This window comes from Ranitomeya imitator, chromosome 3 (genome assembly GCF_032444005.1).
Source record: "Ranitomeya imitator isolate aRanImi1 chromosome 3, aRanImi1.pri, whole genome shotgun sequence".
In the NCBI taxonomy this organism is placed as follows: domain Eukaryota; kingdom Metazoa; phylum Chordata; class Amphibia; order Anura; family Dendrobatidae; genus Ranitomeya; species Ranitomeya imitator.
This window is the reverse complement of record NC_091284.1, coordinates 105,046,009-105,068,643: the sequence shown is the minus strand read 5'-3', so window position 1 is coordinate 105,068,643 and position 22,635 is coordinate 105,046,009. Positions and strand designations below refer to the sequence as shown.

Below are 22,635 nucleotides of genomic sequence, written 5' to 3'. Positions count from 1 at the left end.
GCAGTCCTTTTTTAAGGACCACATATACTGATACACGCACACCCATTGTTTTCAATGGTAGTGCGCACGTCAGCTTTTTCACATGGACCATTGCTCCTGAATACAACTTCTTTCATTGTCGTCTGATCACGCTGATCTCAGTGTGACCAGAGACCATGATGAGAGCTGCCTTCATCCCTCGGTGCCTGTGATCCGCTTGAACTGTACAGTTTTGCCCAAAAGCCGGTACGTGTCAGTTATGGTACACGGACAGCAAGCGGACACACTGATGTCACGTAATAATAATCTTGTAATAATAAAATATACGGACGGACCACGGATCTCACGAATGCTGAAGATAGTTCGAATGACATTGACTGAATGTTTTGGGGTCGTTGTCCTGCTACAGAATAAATTGAAGACCAATCAGATGCTATAGGCTCACTGATCAGTTATAGAAACTTAGTGCAGCAAATGAAAAACATAATGATTACGGTGTTTCCATATGAAATTGGAAGATGTCCAGCAGTGCCATCAGTTCAGAACTGGCAGTAACCCGTAAGACTTGGCTACACCCCTCCATTGTTCAGAGCAATCGATCCAGAAGCAATCTTTATGGAAGCAATGTGGCCCCCCCAAAAAAAAAAAATACCTTTCACATGAAAACAAGGCACAGAGAGCCAAGCATGCAAGGAAACATTGGAACTGGGGTGTAGAGAAATGGCAGCAGGTGCTCTGGACTGATGAGCCAGTGTGAAACATTTGTCTGCAACAGGACATTTTGTGCATCAATGGGCTGAAGAGTTGTACAATAATTTCAACTACTGGAGATGGAGATTTGGTCAGAATTCTTGGTGTCCTCAATGCTGAGAAATAAAGGCAGATACCCAGGAAGATGTCACAACAATACAGCCAATGCCATTTAAGAAATATCTTCAACATTTACAGCAAATAATGATTTAGATTTTCATTCACTCTATAAGTTTAATTGATCAAATTAAGCTATTAACTCTTCTATTTAAAAGCATTTTTACTTTGCAGGATTTTCCCCCATTTGTCTGTGTATAATAAATAAATATAATATATAATATTTATATGTTATGTATTTGTGTGTGCTAATTCCAAAAAGCGCCCAAGATGCTTGCATTAGTGCTGGTTGAGGACGTTTGCACTGCCAAACCAGGGTCTTGCAAATCTTTTTGCTCAACCCTCATCTATTGTAAATGAACATTTGTATGCACTAAATCTGTACTGAATTGATATTTTAACTGTATTATATTTTGCAGAAATTAAAGAAAAATGGCAGAAATGCCAATCAGTATCTGTTGGATTCTCCAAACCAGACTCAAAGTGCCACAAAGCAAAGCCGTACACCAAAAAACAGAAGAAAATCTTCCGCACCTAGAACTCCTAGATGTCAATTCATGGAAGAAGCACGTCCAAATAGTAGGGTCACGCCAAAGTCCAGCAAGAGGGCTTCCCCCTATACCAGAAGAGCCAGCAGCTCCCAGTGGAAAAGTTTCTCAAATATAGTGGGGAATGAAGGGCTAAACCTGAGAAGATCTGTGAGGGCGGCATCCCTGAACAGCCCGTACGCGTCACCTGTAACCGGGAACAGAAGAAGGTAGGATGGAGGTTGGGTTTGTAAAGCTAAGCTCCACTAAGCCTATGGTACTGTTGGCATCCTGGCTTCAAGCTCATGTCAGGCAATCAAAATCTTTTCTTGCAAACATTATCTTCATCTGAAATTGTGTTTCTTCCTCCTAAGGTCTCAAACTGTGATCACTCATTTTGGCAAAGTGTTAGGTTTAAGCTTCTAAGATTGCACTTACATTATACAGTTTTGCAGGATTATAGAGGTTATCCCTGAGTAATTTATTTTTGTCATGGGGCGAAGAACCGACATTCAGTTATTATCTGCCTCTTCTGGCCGGCACCAGTAATGGAACATTCTTACTGACGAATTGCCTGTTTAACATCACCAGAGCAGCTCTTTCTTTTCCAGGCTGCTCTGTCAACGTCATGCTGACCTACAGCTGGGTCCCTTTGGTTATGCCTGCTGTCAATGAGCGTGATATTGGTAGTTCCGCCCTGCTAACAAAGCAGAGCGGAAGAGAAGCAGCTACTCTGTCGATGTGACGTCAGTGGAAGCTGCAGAATCGTAGGCAGGAGTGGTCTGTGACTGCTGTGAGCCGGCCGAGATCGGCACAGGGATCAACAAACAGGTAGTCAGCAACCACCTGCGTGAAAGTTCTTTAGCCGATAAGAAAAAATAAAATGGTCCTGGATATCCCTTTGAAGCGACCTGCAATCGTTTAATAACCTGTGTACACAGGCAGATCGTATTCGGGCTGCTATTGTTCTCAGCAGCGCGGGTCCTGTTTGCAGAGAATGTGCTACCATGAACAATAGTCTTTTGTGCATGCCAAAAGATCATTTCTCCTGACGAACAAGCTTTACACTGCACTATTATTGGGGAAGTAGGGTTCCTTGGAACGTGAATTGTATCTGAATTACTTCTCTCTTCACTTTTCAGTACACTGGATGTCTGCATGATCTGTACTATTTCCTTCTGCAGAATGTTCTTTCTATACATCAGAAATGGAGTAGAATTGCTCATTTAAATCGCCTGTGCCTAAATACATTTCTAGTAATAACTCTTATCTAGTAAAATGTCTTTTTTTCAGTGTGACCATATACACATCGCCATGTATTGTGGCCTATTCCTACAATGATTTCTGTTTTACTTACAGGCAATTTGAAAAAGACCTGGAATCTGTTTCCGCAGGAATCCGGCAGCTGAAACGCCTCTCTAGGGTATTTGATGATGCCATCTTGAAGGAAGAAAGGTAAAGTGGCTTTATCTGTGTGATGCCTGCCTGAAGCCTAGATCTGATACCAGTACATCATTATCTGGGGCCGATGGGGGCCATTTATTGAATCTAGCATTTGCTTTGATCTGCTCGGCCACCAGAGAAGATACAGTTTGGCTTCTTCCATATCATGGGATTTATAAACTGGCTAATAAATGACGTATTAACATAATAAATGGCATGGTACTTGATGGGCACTGATCTTTCAGGAGCTTATCATAAATAATGAAAGCACAAATATTATCTGGGCCACTAACAGCCGTACTGAATTACCTTGCGTAGGCCTCTGTGGGTGGAAGTAATAATGGTGTATACTGGACTAGTTACTTTTTTTTTGCCCATGAATCCCATAAGGTAATACATTTAGGCTGTGTGCACACGTTGTGGATTTAATTGCGGATCCGCAGCGCTTTATAGTATTTTCAGCATTGATTTTTGCATATGTAGTTGTGGCAGCATGTAGGGGGGGCAGGATATGTTTTCACTTTGTATTCTACAATCCTTTTGACCTTATGGAACATTCTATGTATATGCCATTAATGTCTGGTAGTTGCGGCTTCCATTTCCGGTAGTGTATCCCTTCCTGCCTGGTGGAGCAGCAGCCAGACACGTCATTCATGCATATTTTTCTGTTGGTGCCAGTGCTTCTGTGTATATGCCATGTGCAATATGTGTTAAGGTAGAAGTACTCCATTAAGGGTTTTTTCCAGCCTTGAAACTTGAGATGACTTGCTGATCCCTGGCAGTCTGACCGCTGGAGCCCCCAACAATCTGAAGAATGGGGCTCTGCAGAATGAAGCAGTTAAGGTACCGTTACACTAAACGACTTACCAACGATCACGACCAGCGATACGACCTGGCCGTGATCGTTGGCAAGTCGTTGTGTGGTCGCTGGAGAGCTGTCCACAGACGGCTCTCTCCAACGATCAGGGGAACAACTTCGGCATCGTTGAAACTGTCTTCAACGATGCCGAGCTCCCCGGGTAACCAGGGTAAACATCGGGTTACTAAGTGCAGGGCCGCGCTTAGTAACCCGATATCCTGGTTACCATTGTAAAAGTGAAAAAAAAACACTACATACTCACATTCTGATGTCTGTCACGTCCCCCGCTGTCAGCTTCCCGCACTGACTGTGTCAGCGCCGGCCGTAAAGCAGAGCACAGCGGTGACGTCACCGCTGTGCTCTGCTTTACGGCCGGCGCTGACAGTCAGTGCAGGGAAGCTGACGGCGGGGGATGTGACAGACATCGGAATGTGAGTATGTACTGTTTTTTGTTTTGTTTTTTTTAACTTTTACAATGGTAACCAGGGTAAATATCGGGTTACCAAGCGTGGCCCTGCGCTTAGTAACCCAATATTTACCCTGGTTACAAGTGAACACATCGCTGGATCGCGTCACACACGCCGATCCAGCGATGACAGCGGGTGATCAGCGACCAAAAAAAGGTCCTGATCATTCCCCAACGATCTCCCAGAAGGGGCCTGATCATTGGTCGCTGTCACACATAACGAGATCGTTAGCGGGATCGTTGCTACGTCACAAAAAGTGTGACGTTGCAACGATATCGTTAACGAAATCGTTGTGTGAAGGTGCCTTTAGTCGTGCAATGGTTCTCCTTGCATTGTCTGAGGATACTAGAAATGTCTCAACTCTGTAGACTTTATCTAGCAGGCCCATTGACCATGAATAAGCAGATGTTGGATAAGGCCTCCCTTCTATTCGGATGGAGCCCTGTGAAGTCCTGTTCTCTAGATCGCTGGGACCTCAGTAGTCAGAAACCAAATGATCAATAAGTTAGTTCCGATCTTGGGTAAACCCCTTTTGATTGCTAGAAATGCAGAAAATTTGGTTTCAGATCTGTTCTGAATAGAGAATAGATTTCACATTGGTAATTGTTCTTCTGCCCAGATTCCTGCATACAATTGTATATGGAAACCTGAATTGTCCTTATAGCTTATGCTCTGTTGGAGATGAATATCTGCTGGTTTGTGGCAACCAGAACTTCTAGAGTCAGAGATGCTTGAATGAATGATGCTTCGGCGCCAGCCATCTCGACCCCTTCTCTCATACATGGGAGAGCTCTTCTGTTCTCTACGAGAATGCCACCGACAGACATCTCTAATGGCTCGTACATATTGGCTTGTCCGCCGAGCTCATTAATATCAGCAGATTTGTCTGACATTAGTGTAATGCGTAGGAGGAGCCTTAAAAACTAAAACATTGAGCTCACTTGTAGTAAATGCTACGGCCAGGTGTTATACACAGACACAATCTACACTATGCTGAAAAGCTCCTGCAATGACTTTAGAAGAAGCCAAGTAATCTGGCCTAATGGGCACCAAACAATCTGCTGACATGTATTGTTCTTCCATCTATTATCAGCGACATGACCGTTTCTCTCATTGATAACTGAAGAATGTGTTTGGCAGGTAAAGTTCCAGAGTTTTATTCAGCGTGTCCTATAAGCTTTGCATGACGTGGATCTATTTACTAACCCACCTCGATATCTACGTTTCTCCTTTAAACCACTGACCTTTTGACGCTAAGAGCACTGGTATTCCTTTAACACTTTTTTACAGACACTGAGATCACATTGTGTCATATTTCCAGGACTGAATCTATAAATGTTTGGTATGTGTTTGTCATATACATTTATCTTCAATTTGTTAGAGGATCTTTGCGGAGAAATTCGGTGCCAAATACTCTGATTGCTAATGAGTTAAGAAAAAAGAAAAAAAAAAAGTAAAGTCCAAGTGGGTGTTAGACAGTTTTCACTGGGGGTGTGTACTTCTTCCTGTATGATACTGACCAATTATAAGCAGGGAGCAACACCGCACCATACCTTTTAGCACGTTTCTCAGTGTGTGAGATGTAATGATACAGCCCTGATCTGCTAGTCTACCCTCCTGCATCAATCCTTGTGGGGGAAGGGCCATTGCAGCAGACGTAAGCTGTATCACATTGCAAACCCTTCCTTCAGCTCTCTTAATTAGGCCTGTCCCACACGTCCAGATAATTCCGGTACAGGAAAAATCGGTACCGGAGTTATCCGTGTCCGTGAGCTCACGTAGGCCATCCGTGCGGCACACGTGTGCCGACTGGGTACCACACGGAGCGTGCAGGAGACAGCGCTAGAGATGAGCGCTGTCCCCTGCATCTGGTGCTGAAGCCGCCATTCATATCTTCTCTCCAGCAGCATTCGCTGGAGAGAAGATATGAAAAATCCTTTATTTTAAACACGAAAAAAAAAATAAGATCCCTGTCCCCAAACCCCTCCCGACCCCCCTCCCACCCCCTGTGCGCCCGCCCGCTGTTAATGAAATACTCACCCGGCTCCCTCGCAGCGTCCTCTCCGCGCCGCAGCTTCTCCTGTATGAGCGGTCATGTGGTGCCGGCCATTACAGGCATGAATACGCGGCTCCACCCCTATGGGAGGTGGAGCCGCATATTTATCACTGTAATAGGCGGCACCACGTGACCGCTCATACAGGAGAAGCTGCGGCGAGGACAGGAAGCAGCGCCAGCGAGGGAGTCCGGTGAGTATTTTATTAACAGCGGGGGGAAGGGATGGGGGGTACACGGGGTGGGAGGGGGATGTGGACAGGGATCTTTATTTTAAACACGAAAAAAAATAGGATTTTTCCTATCTTCTCTCCAGCAAACGCTGCTGGAGAGAAGATATGAATGGCGGCTTCAGCACCACGGGGGGGGAAAGACAGCGCTTACTGTAGCGCTGTCTCCTGCACGGCACACTGACAGCGTCCGTGTGCGGTACGTGTTTTACACGGACCCATTGACTTTAATAGAGGTCTTCAGTAGACCTCTGGTTGTCATTCCAACGCATCACTGACCCCCGATCACGTGACTGGTCAACGATGCGCGCATTTCCGGCCCGATGGCCGGAAGCGCTTGTTAAATGTCGATGTCAGTTTGACAGCGGCATTTAACTAGTTAATATCGGCGGGTGGATCGCTGTTCCACCCGCCGCTATTGCGGGCACATGTCAGCTGTACAAAACAGCTAACATGTCCTGGCTCCGGTGGTGAGCCCGCATCAAAGCGGGGGTTCTGTCCTCAGACATACTATTCCGTCCTCGGACGGAAAGGGGTTAATAAACGCTAATTTCATGATTATCCAGTGACGTAATCTTAAGTGCATTGCAAAAAAAAATCATTCACATACTAAATTGCTCAGTGAGCAAAAGTGATTCCCATTCATACTAGATGATGCGCTGCCGAAACCCAGGACAGCTTTTGCTCACGGAGCAGTTTTTTTTTTTTTTAAGTATAGATCCTGTTGTGCCACCCATCAGTCCATTAAACAGATCCTGAGAGGGCACATATCCCCTTAGTACTGTCACGCTACGTTTTAGTGGTGCATGCACTTGACATATCCGTTTGTACTGTAAAAAAAATAAACGGATATTTGGCGTTTTATGGAAGTATAAATTGGTTTGACTTATATATACTACATGTCCATTATTAATCTGCATCCTTTTAAAAACAAAAAAATGCAGTCTGCAGTGCTTTTCGACATTCCTGAAAACTGAGTTTTTAATCTGTTGTTTTTAGACATTGCAGTTTAAGGAGGATGTAGGCAAGTGCATGGTCATCCTTTTTTACATCCATTTTTTTTTTTTTTTTTTTTTTAAGAAGAAGAAGAAAGAAAAGTCACAAGATTGCCTGACCCTTCCCCTCTGTATCATTTATAAATCAAACTGGTTAAAAAAAAAAAATGCAATGTATTTATTGAAAAAACAATAGATTTTAAATTCAATGGATCAGTAGCGGTTTTTTTTTTGTTTGTTTTTAAACTTATTTTCAAAACATGAGGAACATGAAGGAAGCACTAGGCTGTAATCTTCCTTCACACACAACCTGGCAGTGAAGCTTTTCCTACTCTCCTCTTGCTCCATCTCTGCTCCTCTAACTCCTGGCTGATGCTGACTAAATGACTATCTACCTCATTGGTCCTGAAAATGTTTCCTGTGTCTATTCTCTTTCCCAATCACCCATGTGTAATGGGTAACTGATCGTGTAAAGAAAAAAAAAAACAATGTAAGCGTATGAATGATCACACGTTCTACTGAGGAAATGGTTCTTTTTTTTCTTCTTTTGGGTCTTGGATGAATGGTTGTGGTAAGAAATGCATGAATCTTGAAATATCTATATTTATCCCACGTGTTTCTGTGTTTTTTTTTTTTTTTTTTTGTCCTCAGGAAAGAAGCTATTTTAAATTACCACAGTGTAATGACCAAAAACCTGCGTTGTACTCGCCATTCTCGGCTGTCTTGGAGAAGTACACGGAAACTTCAGCGTACACTTGAAGGCTGGACTGAGGTGGCGTTAACCAGTATTGGCAATATTGGCGCGCGTTAACGATACGCGATACGTAACCTTCTTTGTCTTTTTTTTATTCTTGTATGTCCGAATGGCCGTTACTAACCGCAGCGCTGTGCGAGACGTGTGTCCTGTGCACTCAGACTGTATCTTTCTGCAACAAACGATATTTATCCACAACACTAATATTCACCTAACGGGTTATTTGAAGAAAGAATGAGCATGTAATGGGTAGTGTTCCATAGGCGGTTATTATTGAAACCTGCTGGTGTATGGGGTCACATTCAGCAGGTTCTGACAGGCACGTTTTGGAGCAATCATTCATAATTCAAATTGGCCTTTGTCTCCATAAACGGAGTCAGGACAAATATATGTCCTCCAAATTATTGATACCTGTCTGCACATAAAAATTCTATATGAATAAACTGGCAAGAAGTCCCGTAATCTAGAGTATGCTAAACAAAGTGATGTATTTGCTGCATAGCTGGAGCCACTTTTCTTGATTTTACTAATATTGATTATCATAAGCTAATGAATTGCTAAGGTTTTAAACGAAAGCAGTACACTTTTATAAAGCAATATTTAATATGCAATGCAATCGGCTTGTCTACCTATTTTTAAAATGCTTGAAATGAAGGAAACACTTTTGTACTTTGTGATATTATTGGAAGTGTGTATATTTTCTGTATCATAATAATCATTTCTGAAAAATGCACGTGTGGGCTTCTTTTTCTTTTTAGATGACTTTTTTTTTTTTTTAAATACAGCGATAATTTTATTATCTTCATTACTCAAGTCAGTAGCAAAAGATATGTATCCTACTATGCAGCCACCTGTCCAATCAGTTCATGAAACGGAGAGAAATAATGTGATGTTACACATCTGCATTGTATTTTGTGTTGCTCTAAGCAACCTCCATCTTTTTAAAGGGAATCCGTCGCCACAAAGACCGCAGACTAGAGATGGGCGAACCCGAACAGTAAAGTTTGTCATCCATACCGAACACCTGCCATTCAGGCACGGATCCCGAACACTGACTTCACCAGGAGGTCCGTGTTACTGTTGGTTTCTCACACTGTCATGTGCATGGCAGCGCAGCAAACACTGCCTCTAATCGGCAATAAAATCATTACCGTCTGTCAGACAGCTTTGGTTACCACACTGTCAGCTGACGTTGTGAGCCTGCAGCTGTGATCAGAGGTGAAAAGCTTACCTCTGGTCACTTGCTTCGTCTGGTGGGTCTACTACTCCATTTAGCCTACGCCTACTGCTGCTAATAACAGCGAGAGCAGGTGGTGGCTGATGGGAGCATTTTATCAGCCGGCGCCTGCACTGTAAATAAATAAATAAATCAAAAACGGCATGGGTTCACCTGTGTTTTTGTAACCAGCCAGGCAAAACGGATAGCTACGGGCAACCTAGCAACCATCATCTGTCAGCGATGCGTTGTCGGCATAGTTTTTCATGAACAGAGGGGTGCCCATGTTTTTTTTTTTTTTACATTATTTAAATAAAGAAAAAACGGCTTGGGTTCAGCTCCTCCCCCCCCCCCCCCTTTTTTTTTTTTGACAACCAGCCAAGCTAAAGCAGATAGCTGAGGCCTGGTATTCTCAGGCTGGTAAGGAGCCTTGGATATTGACCCCGACCTCCAACCTAAACATAGCAGGCCGCAGCCGCCCAGAAAAGTCTCATCTATTAGATACACTAATTCTGGCTCATTGCCCGACTCTTCCCACTTGCCCTGTGTTGGTGGCAAGTGGGGTTGAGGTCACCTTTGTATTGTCTGGTGACATCAAGCCCACTTCTTTAGTAATGGAGAGGCGTCTATAAGACACCTATCCATGACTAATCCTATAGTTGTATTGTAAATAAACACAGCCAGAATAAAGTCCGTTATTTGAGGGGAAAAAAAAACAAAACTGGTAAAAAATAACAAAGTTATACTCTCCTAACGCCCATTCCACTGAGGCCATGGTCTCCTGTAAGAAAACAAAATAAAAAACCTCAGCTGTGCATCGTTCTGTCCCACACCGTAATCCATGTCTGGGGATAAATAGTTTTCAAACCTGGATGGTGCCAAGGTGCGACCGTCCAGGCTCAGAAACACTGAGGAATGAGCTGCTGCGAGCTCAGCCTCAGTGACTAACCATGATGTTATCGAGGTTACCACAGGTCACGGAGGTTGCGTTCCCAGCCAGGCCAGTGCGCTGTGGTGACCTCTGTGGAGTCACCACTAGCACAGTGAGAAAGTGTCTCATGATGCAATGCTGAGCTCAGACAGTTCACCAGTAGAAATGAGAAACTTCTCCCTGTGAACTCACCGCTGAACCATGAGACTTTCTTCTCACTGTGCTAGCGGTGATCTCGCAGAGGTCCCTGCAATTCAGGGGCTCAGCTGGGAACGCAGCCTCAGTGTCCTGCAGTAACCTCGATGACCTCACTGCTAATCACTGAGGCTGAGCTCACAGCAGCTCATTCCTCTGTTCTCGGCTAAGACTTTATTCTGGCTGTTTATTTCAATATAACTATAGAATTAAACGTTTTATATAGGAGAAATAATGGTATGCACTCAGATCGGAAATGTTCACGGTGCTGGTAAGACAGACCCGAAGGCCCGAACAGTCGTTTTATAGACGCCTCTCCATTATTAAGCCGTGGGCTTGATGACCCCGGACAATACATCACCCCCACAGGGCAAGTGAGAAGAGCCAGGCAAAGCTCCAGAAGTGACACCTCTAATAGATACGCCTTTTTTAGGCATTTGCAGGCTGGTATTTTTAGACTGGGAATAACAGCTGTCTGCTTCAGCTTTGCTGGTTGTCAGAAATGGGGGGCACCCCTCTTTTTTTTTTTTTGTTGTTGCTTATTATATTATTTAAAGCGCAGGGGCCAGCTATTGAATACTCTCATCAGCTGTGCCTGTTCTCACTGTTATTAGTGGCAGTTGGTGTCTAGGTTGATGGGAGTAGTAGTCACATCAGCCTACGCCAGTGATCAGAGGTAAACTTTTTACCTCCGATCGCAGCTGTGGGCTTGCTCTGATCAATGGTAAAATCATTACTACAAATGACAGAGGCGGTGTTTGCTCCATTTTATGCACTTGGCAGCATGGCAAATACTGGATGTTTGGGCCCCAATTCATGTGAATGGGGTCCGGGTACTGTTCATGTATATTTACCACAGCAGTTTTCTGCTTTGTCTGATGTGAGATAGATGGACTCGCTGAAATTAAAGAGAGACACACTAGGTCCATCCATGAGGCAGAGTGTGTTTTCTGTTTCTGGCTCATCTTCCTGTAAAAAAGGTGCTGTACTGGCCAAGCATGTCTCCAGTCAGTAACCCTATTGAACATCTATTGGACATTTTCAAATGGAAGGTGGAGGACCTAAGGTCTCTAACATCCACCAGCTCTTTGATGTCGTGGAAGAGGATTCCAGTGGCAACTTGTGGAGCGCTAGTGAACTCCGTGCCCAAGCAAGTTAAGGCATTGCTGGAAAATAATGGTGGCCACACACAATAATGACTCTTTGGGCACAATATGGCCATTTTTGCTTAGGGCTGTACTTGCTTGTTGATAGCTGTTTAAACAGGGAGTTATTTAGAGGGCACACCCAATTTACACAGTTATACAAGCTGTACACTGACTAGTTTACATGGTATGAAAGTTTCATCTTCAGTGTTGTCCCATGAATAGATGTAATAAAATATTTACAAAAATGTGAGGGGTGTACTCTCTTTTGTCATATACTGTATATCTTATCAGAGAAATCTACTTACTTCTCCACTTACGAGCTATTTCTTCTTCTGCTTCAAGAACTTCCCATCCATTCTTTAGAAAATAAAAAGGCTAAAATCTGTCTTATTGAAGTCAAGACGAACTGCCAGCACATTGAGGTGTCAGTTTACAAATACATTTTTACTTTATAAACATGGGAGGAGTGAGGAGCGCTCTCCTTAGCAAGAGACACAGATTTGTACTACTGCTTTAAGCAAGTTATACCTCAGTACAGTGCTGGATTCACAGCTACATAGCTCAGTACTGATTGTATACTATCCTTCATGCTGCTGAATATTGTCTTTCATACTCTTCCTGCTTCTGAACAGGCTCCATAAAATCCTTCTGTTAATAGGAAACAAAATAGCTAGTCTGCACCCACTATAGCAGAGAGGACTGAAAATTACAGAAGCTGCAGAGGAAACTCATTGGTGAAAAACTATTATTCCCCATGTTCACATGGCAATATATTTAGAAAAGTTACCTGAAAAGACAGATGCTATTTAAACTGACTTTTTATCATAAATTGGTCATAGGGAAAAGGGAAAGTAAAGTTAAAATTTATAGACTCTCCCATTAGATCATACTCCCTGACGGAATCTCCGTTAACACGATCATCAGCCAGGATTGGACAAAGCAAACGCTATAGAAGAGAAATGATGCAGAATTATTAATGAAACTCCGTTGTAAAAATATTTAGACAAAACTGCATTTAAGTTACCATAAATTGTTCAGGAAGGCGTCCATGTTTTTTTTCTTTCTTTAAATATATATATACAAACAATGACCACAAAATCTGTGGGATACTTTTAATTGTATTTGCTTATAAACAAATAGACATCAAAAAGTATACTGGCTTGTAAAAATTGTACATTTTCATTTTAGAAATACATACTAAATTTTACATTTTTTTTTTTTTTTTCAATCTGTATTTTACAAGGCATCCATAAGAAATATAAACCATTTGTCACCAGGAATAACTTTTTTTATTAACACACATTTTATTTTAATTTTTAAAACTAGACGCATAGTTAAAACTTTAGACCCAGAAACCAGTCTCTATTTTTCCACTGGAGTTCACAGACCAAGTAAACATCTTATCACAAGTATATAAAAATAAAATGTTCATATCGGTTTTGGGAAGGTCATGAGTCTGTGAAGGAATATCATGTGCATTCAGGTATGGTAGCACTTTCATTGTTTTTGTTTGTATTTGCTAAACACAGAAATGTCGTGGTCAATAACTGCTTTTGGTGGCTAAAACGCAGAGCTTACACTTTTGGGAATAGAATCTACCAAACAGCCAAACGCTAGCTAAGGTGCATCAGTGATTAGTTGAACAAGCACTTCGAGTGTGGACATATCATTTCCTAGACAATTCCCCTGAATACATCATATCGAAAGGATTTGTTTAGATGGGACAATATTTTTTTGAAAGGGCTTGTCCGATACCTGAAGTGCCCTTTTATTAATATGTATCTAACCCCTAAATAATTTAGGGTGTTTTTAAAATAAAGTGAAATTACAACTCCTTTCCTTATACAGCCAATCCTTATTTGTGCTTTGTTATGTATACTTGCGTTAGGAAGATGGCCCTCGCTTCACCCATCACTAACTGGAACAGAATCCCTTTGTAGGGGTTGTTGAGGTCACTTATTGGTTTAAATAAAAAAAAAACTTTCATGTCTTCTGATAAACTCCAGAATCCATAGCGGTGATAAAAGCTGTGGGAGAGGTGAGCGCAGCGCTGGCTCACCACCAGCCCGCAGCTTGTTTCTTTGAAACATGACTTCATGGGGCACTGATGAAAGCAGTGTGAGTGACACTGGCCTTGAACTCTAACTTTGTTTAAAGCAGGCGAGGTGGGGTGGTACTACTCTTACAATTTTATTCTATGACTGCAGGCAGAGAGCTTGAGAGCCATCATTAAAAATGGTTGTAGTATGATATAGTTTGCACTATGCACGATATATATTTTGACCTTTATGAATATTAACCCCTTAATCTCATATGATGTACTATACCGTCGAGGTGACCTGGGACTTAATTCCAAGTGACGGGATAGTACGTCATATGCGATCGGCCGCGCTCAAGGGGGAAGCGTGGCCGGGTGTCAGCTGACTATCGCAGCTGACATCAGACACTATGTTGTGCAACAACTTTTGGGGTCCATTTTCTCCTGTTACCCTTGGTAAAGTAAATCAAATTGGAGCTGAAGTAAATTTTGTGTGAAAAAAAAAAAAGTTAAATGTTCATCTTTTTTTCAACATTCCAAAAATTCCTGTGAAACACCTGAAGGGTTAATAAACTTCTTGAATGTGGTTGAGCACCTTGAGGGGTGCAGTTTTTAGAATGGTGTCACACATAGTTATTTTCTATCATATAGACCCCTCAAAATGACTTAAAATGAGATGTGGTCCCTAAAGAAAAATGGTGTATAAATGAGAAATTGCTGGTCAAGTTTTAACCCTTATAACTCCCTAAAAAAAAAAAAAAATTTGTTTCCAAAATTGTGCTGATGTAAAGTAGACATGTGGGAAATGTTACTTAAGTATTTTGTGTGGCATATCTCTGTGATTTAAGGGCATAAAAAAATCAAAGTTGGAAAATTGCGAAATTTTCAAAATTTTCGCTAAATTTCCATTTTTTTTCCACAAATAAACGCAAGTCTTATCGAAGAAATTTTACCACTATCATGAATTACAATATGTCATGAGAAACCAATGTCAGAATCATCAGGATCCGTTGAAGCGTTCCAGAGTTCTAACCTCATAAGGGTATGTGCATACGTATCTGTGAAAACCGCTACGGTTTTTCCTGCGGATTTATCTCTGTTTCTATTGCAGATTCTGCTGCGGGTTTCCACCTACAGTTTTCTATTGGAGCAGGTGTAAACTCGCAGCGGAATCCGCACAAAGAATTGACATGCTGCAGAATTAAACCGCTGCGTTTCCGCGTGTTTTTTTCCGCAGCATGTGCACTGCGGATTTCGTTTCCCATAGGTTTACATTATACTGTAAACGCATGGGAAACCGCTGCGGATCCGCAGCGTGTGCACATACCTTAAAGGGACAGTGGTCAGAATTGAAAAAAATTGGCCCGGTCATTAACATATGCAAACCACCCTTGGGGCTTAAGGGGTTAATCATGGGCACCTGCTCACTACACCTGTCGCATAGATCATAAAACTGTACAGATGAATACTAAAAGACAGAGACCTTAGTCTATTAAACATTCATCCTACACTCGCATGCACTGAACTTCTCATGCTCCTTAGGCACCATGGTCATGTATTTTTAATAGTGTGAGTTGGATATGTTTTGTATTGGGGCATAATGCAAAATAATTCTCGAGAGTTCAGTCTGAGAAAGAGAGATGCTTTGAACGAAGACCATGCACTCATTAGTAAACTGCAAGGAACTAGCTCCGTGCTATGAAGCAAATGAGCACTTGGTATGTAATACTGTCTGAATCTCATATTGGAACAAGCAAAATAGAAAGGCTACATTATTCCTAATCTTTACCAATTTAAATTCTGGCCACTAAACTTTAAAGAGGTTCTCTAATCAAAAGGCCACATGAGCAGTGGACAGCCAAGGTTGTTAAAACGGCAAAAGATTGCACACTCGTCCCTGATTTCGGATTGCTGCAGTAGAGTTGTCTCCCAGGCCTGGAGTTGCAATGTCTCTGACCATCAGGGATCTGAATACTGAGACAGAAGATTGGCTACAGGGTCAGGAGCGGTTAGTCCACCTCCTCAGTAGTCAGGTCACTGATGATTAGGGAGGTCACTGATTCTAGCCCAGTTGAGCCCGCCAGAGCAAGGAGCCAAGGCCTTGGGTGTGTATGCAGTCTATTAGTGATTAAACACATGGCTACCACTGCTGCACATACCTTTTGACAGGAGAACCCTTTATACTATTATTCATACTTCCAGCTTGGTGAATGGCTGCAGCTGGGAGGCCATGCTGGACAGCAATGGGTAACTGGTCTCAACGGTTTTAATCTTAGTACGAAACACCTTTTACAGATCCTCAAGATTCTCTATAATCATGCACAGAAATTCTGAAATCAGAAAATGACAATTAGAAAAAAAAAGTTCCACTATCTGGTAGTAGTATATAGATATACAGCACAGTGGCTCAGAGGTTAGCCCTGCAGCCTTGCAACGCTGGGTTCAAATCCCACCAAGAACAACATCTGCAAGAAGTTTGTATGTTCTCCCCGTGTTTGCGTGGATTTCCTCCGGGTTCTCCGGTTTCCTCCCACACTCCAAAGACATACTGATAAGGAATCTAGATTGTGAGCCTCATTGGGGACAGCAATGATAATGTGTGTAAAGTGCTGTGGAATTAACAGCGCTATATAAGGGAGTTAAATAAATAAAAAAAATCAATACATTCTCTAAATTGGGATGTGGTCATTCTTCTAACATGTTGGTGGACCTAATTGCCCTCTTAGAAAATGATGGCATCATCACATTGATATCAAGCACATATGAATGTTGGTGGCCTAATTGACAATTTTGTCGTACCGCTCTGCATTATATCCAAGCCTTTATGATTGAGGATTGGTTCCAGTATCTTTTACTTGAAAGTACATAAAAGTAGCCCAGATATTTCCAAGAGCACGTGAATGGGGTGCAAATGTTTGCTGATAGTTTAGAGATTGGCACCTAAATTCTTATAAAATAATAGGATTGATGATTGTCCTGAAGTTGCTGAACCCTTCTCTAACATTATTTTGAGATTTGATCTACTTTGGGTACCAGGCTAGCGAACAGGAACCCCGTTGATCAAGCTGTCGTTTTGACCACATAGCACAATGTACGACTTCTCGAGGCCGTTTCATGGTGTTCATCCTGAGAAGCACATTATATTCCATGGCTCAGACTCATGACTCCCCATGTCAGAACACAAAATAGTGGGTATATAAATCTTGACACCAATCACCTGGAAATAGAGAGGAATAACATGCCACACACTAAAACAAGAATACTTTGGTCAAGCAATAAGATATCTTTTCCAGTACCAAACACGTAGGCGGACATATCATCAACACTGTAGACTGAAGTAGCTGTTTTATTTAGATCACTTTGCTTAGAACATGCCATGTGGGTAATAGTATGGCAGAGAAGTCCCTTACACACAGTATACAAAACTGATTTTCGAAGATCCTGTGTAAGAGTGAAGTCCTATGAAGGGTGCTGGGTTACCATCAGGGGAGCCTTAACGTTTTGACTTGTCGTGTATTTGTTCTAGGTTTCTGTATGAGATTAGTCTAAATTATTTACAACGGATTTACATAGTTTTTGAACATTTCCTAGTCTGGGCATCTTTCAGCTGTTCTGTACCGGCTTCAGGCAGGAAAATAATGTACATGAGTCTTTAAATGGTTGGAAGTGAAGGGGGTAGGTAGCAGATTTCGCTGTTCTAGCCATCAATAAATAATTTAAATATCGATGGACATGAAAATTTGTCTAAACACAATTTGACGTTCTAATTTATTAGCCATTAGGCTGTTTAGAAAGGTCTGTCCTTGAAGGGGTAAACTCTGAAATGCTTCAACAGATCCCAGTGATTCTGAGATTTTTTTCGTGACACATTTTTTTTTAATTTAGAGTAAAGTAAAAAAGAAAATCCTGGAACTTATTTTGTAGGCACCAATCTAAAGAAAATGGATTGGAAAAAATATCTGAAATGTAAATAATTTAGGGTAAAAATAAAAGCGGAGAGAACCGTCCGCTGTACACATTGATTCATATAGTATTTAGTAAGAATATCCTGAAGATGGCAGTGTTGGTGTGCTAAAGTCCAACAAACCTCTCTTCACCAGACAGCCATACACTGAGCTATAGGAAATAATCAGGGGTGTGAGAACATTACAGATGCACACCAGTCAAAAATAGGAGCAAAATTAAGAGAACACTCTGTTTTATGCTTGGTGTAGGGTGTGAAGAAGCGGTGCATGAAATCTCTATGGATTTAGGGTTTTTTTCCGTTTTTTCTGGCAGGTTTTTTTTTCTTAGAAGTTAATTAGATCTCTAGGCAGACTAGTGTTATAAAAGTTTAATAGCATATTTTTAATATGTGCCCTATTATTCACTAGTGGCGTTCAAAGGTTATTCTCTAGTGATGAGCAAGTGTGCTATCTAAGCATGCTCTTGTGCTAATCGAGTGTCTTCGACATGCTCGAGTACTATGTTCGAGTCCCCACGGCTGCATGACTCTCTGCTCTTCAACCGCCTCAACACATGTAGGGATTGATTGCATGTGTTATGCCTGTCGAACAGCCACGAGACGTGCAGCCACGGAAACTAGAACATGGTATTCAAGCACGCCGAAGACACTGTATGAGCACCCAAGCATGTTCGGATAACCTCTTATTTGAGCATGCTCGCTCATCACTATTATTCTCCATGTTCTCCCCATGATTGCGTGAGTTTCTTCCAGGTACTCTGGTTTTCTGCCACACTGCAAAGAATAGGGTTTACATTATGAGCCCCAATGGAGACGATGATGATGTCTGTAAAGCGCTGTGGAATTCATGGCGCTCTATCAGTGGGTAAAATAAATTTCCGTCTAAACAAGTCCTGTGGAGATAACTTGCTGATCACTGGGTGTCTGACAGTTGGGGTCACCACTGATCCCAAGAACATAGATCTGAAATGCCGTTCATTGTGATGGGACTTTCATTAATAGCTACACACTATGGTCGTCTATCTCCAGCAGTCCTATAGCCTGTCAATAGATCACTTTAGAGCTCCATTCTTTGGATTGATGGGTGTTTCGGCAGTGGACCCACAGTTAGTAAATGAACATGTTTCCTGTAGATTGAGTGATAACTTGCACAGTGGGAAATAGCCCATAAATCTGCCTATCACTGATGTATAAACTCTATTAGTAATGAATAAGATATAAAGGAGTAGCCTGCGTGCTCATGAATTATGGTATGGCTTCCACATAACTTCTTGCCTATATGTATGCACCATAGAGTCCTAAATAATTGCATTAAATTTAGTCACAGCCCCAATGTTGAACCGTCTCCTGTTGGTAACCCAGCAAGCTGTAAGTGGATTATTGCAGATTTAATAAAAGGTGCGTAATTCAAGTTGTGCCATCAGCCATGCTCTATAGTAAACGTTTAACAACTATACCTTTTTATATAGAGAACATATCTAACAGGACGTAGCCAACCAAACAACTAGTAAAGAGAAAGCATATACAGACTACCAACTGCTGTCATAGCTTTGACTAAAAATATCACGGAAGTGTTAACGAAGCTGGTAATTATATATACACGCTGCCTCTGTCGAGTAGGATCGTTTGTGTGTCCACTGCAGATTCCCAACATTACAAAAAAATAGGTTTCCTGGTCCATTTAGAGTAATGACCTATCGGGGGAAGGTCGGATTGGTCAACCAAGCAACAGTAGGCATTAACCTTGTCTTTGAGTAATGCTGCCCTGCACTTTCTCACTCCGTACAAGAGGCACTAGGAGGTTTAGTGGTTAATGAATGATCCACACCAATTCTCACAAGAGGTAACGCTGAGTATTTAGAGTGATATCTACGGCTAACCTACCATTAGTACTACACCACTGATGTGAATCATGACGTTAAATACTGTTTTTGTAGTGTACAAAGGGAAACCTGACAGATCCCAGTGCACTTTAATAAAATGACTCAGTATTGGTTATATATAACAAGGCAAAGCAGGACACTGCGCGGTTTCTTCAAGGAGAAGATCTCGGTTAAAGTCTTTGTAAAGGATATAAGCTCTTGTAATGCAACATTAATAATAATAGTCAAAACCATATCACCAGAGCATAAGGAAAAATTGTACATGTTTTTTCAAAGATTTCAGAACTTTCAATTTTTTCTTCAACCGGTTGAGGTGCTCTTAATTACTAATTCATGAGGTCCCCAATGAAAAATCTGTAACCTTTCCAAGCCTACCATTTTCTATGTATAATAAGAGCAGCTTCTTATGAGGTAGAAGGACTTTTGGGCATTTGTCCATATGCTACCTCTATAGCAGATTGTTTAATACTGCGGTTGCTATCCAAGGAAGTCTGTCACCCCTGAAGCACAATTTAAGCAAAGTGCATAGTCATATAGGGGATTTCGTTTTCACTATCTTTATACTTTGAAAATAATCTTTATTAGGGTGCTCGGCACACCCTTGCCAGGCGCTTAGTGCACCATTCTTCCCCCTCATTAAAGGGAACTTGTCACCCCAAAAATCAAAGATGAGCTGCGGCCACCGGCGTCAGGGGCTTATCTACAGCATTCTGTACATAAGCCCCCGATGTATCCTGAAAGATGAGAAAAAGAGGTTAGATTATACTCACCCAGGGTAGGTCCTGCTGCGGTCCAGGTCCGATGGGCGTCGCGGTCCGGTCCGGGGCCTCCCATCTTCTTACGATGACGTCCTCTTCTTGTCTTCATTCCGCAGCTCCGGCGCAGGCGTACTTTGCCCTGTTGAGGGCAGAGCAAAGTACTGCAGTGTGCAGGCGCTGGGCCTCTCTGACCTTTCCTGGAGCCTACGCACTGCAGTACTTTACTCTGCCCTCAACAGGACAGACAAAGTACGCCTGCGCCGGAGCTGCAGTGTGAAGACAAGAAGAACACGTCATCGTAAGAAGATAGGAGGCCCCGGACCCTGGGTGAGTATAATATAACCTTTTTCTTCTCATCTTTCAGGTTACATCGGGGGCAGCTCATTTTCGATTTTTGGGGTGACAGGTTCCCTTTAAGCTTGCTTCGCTGCCTCCCTGCAACTTGTTCCACAGCTCTTACTTGGCCAGAGTAAGCACTGCCTAAAAGGAAATCTCTGGCGTGAGCACATACAGTGCGACTGCTGGACCAAGTGGACTTGTACCCAGCCCTTTCCTCTCTCCTGTGGCCACTTGCTATATTGATGTATCCGTCAATGTAGAGAGCGGCCGCAGCAGACTGAAGAGAGGGCTGTGTGTGCATGCGCTTGCTTGTTCAGTCACACTGCATGTGCGCACACCACAGTTTCTTTTCGACAGCTCATGCTCTGACCAAATGAATGCTGTCAGTCCAATTCTATGCTATATGAGAGGGAGGAATGAGGTGCTGAGCGCCATGCCAAAGGTGCACCAGGCACTCTAATTTCCATGGAAATAAAGATCATATTATAAAGTGCAAAGATAGGGAGAACTGCACTACAGGTAGGATTTCATAGGGCATAAGTCAACTATAATACCAAGATTTTCTATTAAGTTGTGATATGGAGTGAGAGACTTTCTTTTACCAGATGATGGCGCTATTTACTATGAAGTGTAAAGTGCACAGTGAGTCAACCTTTAAATTTATCTATAGTGCAAATGTAAGTACATCAGCCCCAGTGAGTGGTCGCCATGACATTGAGTAACTAAATAATAAGGGGTCTAATACTATAAGTGTGCAGTTGCTCTACCTGACTACAGACTTGTATATCCTTACATTGCGCGTTGTGAGGATTCTCTGGTGCCAGGAACGGCAGTCATGTGACCGTAAGTATGCAATCTGCATACTCTCAGCCACATTACGACTAGATGGGCGCTTCTTCACTCAATGCAAGTGTATTGAGCGAGCCGGATACAGTCTAGTCTGAATGTGACCGGGAGTATGCATACTTGCAGTCATATAACCGCCGCCTCCAGCACCTGAGAATCCTCACTGCATGCGGTGTGCACAGTGTTAGGCTGCGTGTCCACATTCAGGATGGCCGGCGGTATCGTCGGAGCGGCAAACCTGCTCTGCGGTAAGCCCCGCCCCCTTTCTGGGACGCGATGATGCCAGATGTGTTCACTGCACACATCCGGGATCATCGCTCCCCACCATAGGGCCCTGTGCTATATCTTGCGGCGACGCAGCGTCGCTGCAAGATATACGGACATGCTGCGATCTGAAAAGACGTGCAGCATGTCCGGAGTCGCAGGGCCGCCGCGTGCGTGTTACCACGCATAGTGGAGACGGGATTTCATGAAATCCCCTCCACTATGCTGTAACATCTGGACGCTGCGTGTCTGACGCTGCGGCTCTATGCAGTGTCAGACATGCAGCGTTTACTGCACGTGGACACATACCCTAAGAATATACAAGTCTGCAGCCAAGTAGAGTGACTGCAGACTTGTAGTTTTAGACCGGACAACACCTTTAATTATTTAAAGTTCACTTATGGTTATCAGGTGATCCCCCATGACCTGGTGATTACAATTGTACAATCACTTCGACAGCAGCGAAATGATTTGAAATTGCACCTAAAAGAACATGAAACAAACCTGTAATTATCGCAGCAGTACATAATGACTTATTAATAACATGTTAAATCATTAAAGATTAGTGAGTCATTTAACCTGATTTACAAATGTCTCAGAACACAACACTGTTTCCCAAGCCTGTCCTTAAGAAACCCAAACAGGCCAAGGGTTTATTATTTAATTAAATGATTTAATTTGTTTTACAAAGTTATTGTTTCCTTGTGGGATATCATCACGGCATTGCCCGTTGGGAGTTTTTCTTTAAATGTTTGCGTATCGCCGCTTTATAGTGTACAATGGGGTTGATTTACTAAGCCAAATATACCAGAATCCTGGCGTCATATGGCGCCACAAAACATACATGCGTATGTGTTTCAGACACTTTTTCGTTTCGCT

The 22,635-nt window shown here is 42.5% G+C and overlaps 1 protein-coding gene across 3 annotated transcripts in view; it reads left to right on the top strand.

Annotated features, from left to right (window-relative positions):
- Nucleotides 1-8,904, top strand: part of PIMREG (PICALM interacting mitotic regulator) — a 55,375-nt gene extending 46,471 nt beyond the window's left edge. Inside the window, exons 3-6 of one of the 3 annotated variants that reach the window (XM_069761262.1) lie at nucleotides 1,266-1,603; nucleotides 2,733-2,828; nucleotides 5,236-5,282; nucleotides 8,072-8,904. In XM_069761262.1, the coding sequence (XP_069617363.1) occupies nucleotides 1,266-1,603; nucleotides 2,733-2,828; nucleotides 5,236-5,266 (465 nt within the window). In that variant the 3' untranslated portion in view covers nucleotides 5,267-5,282; nucleotides 8,072-8,904. The remainder of the gene's footprint in view (nucleotides 1-1,265; nucleotides 1,604-2,732; nucleotides 2,829-5,235; nucleotides 5,283-8,071) is intronic. The other 2 variants (XM_069761260.1, XM_069761261.1) reach the window with 2 other exon arrangements.
- Nucleotides 8,905-22,635: the final 13,731 nt, after the last annotated feature.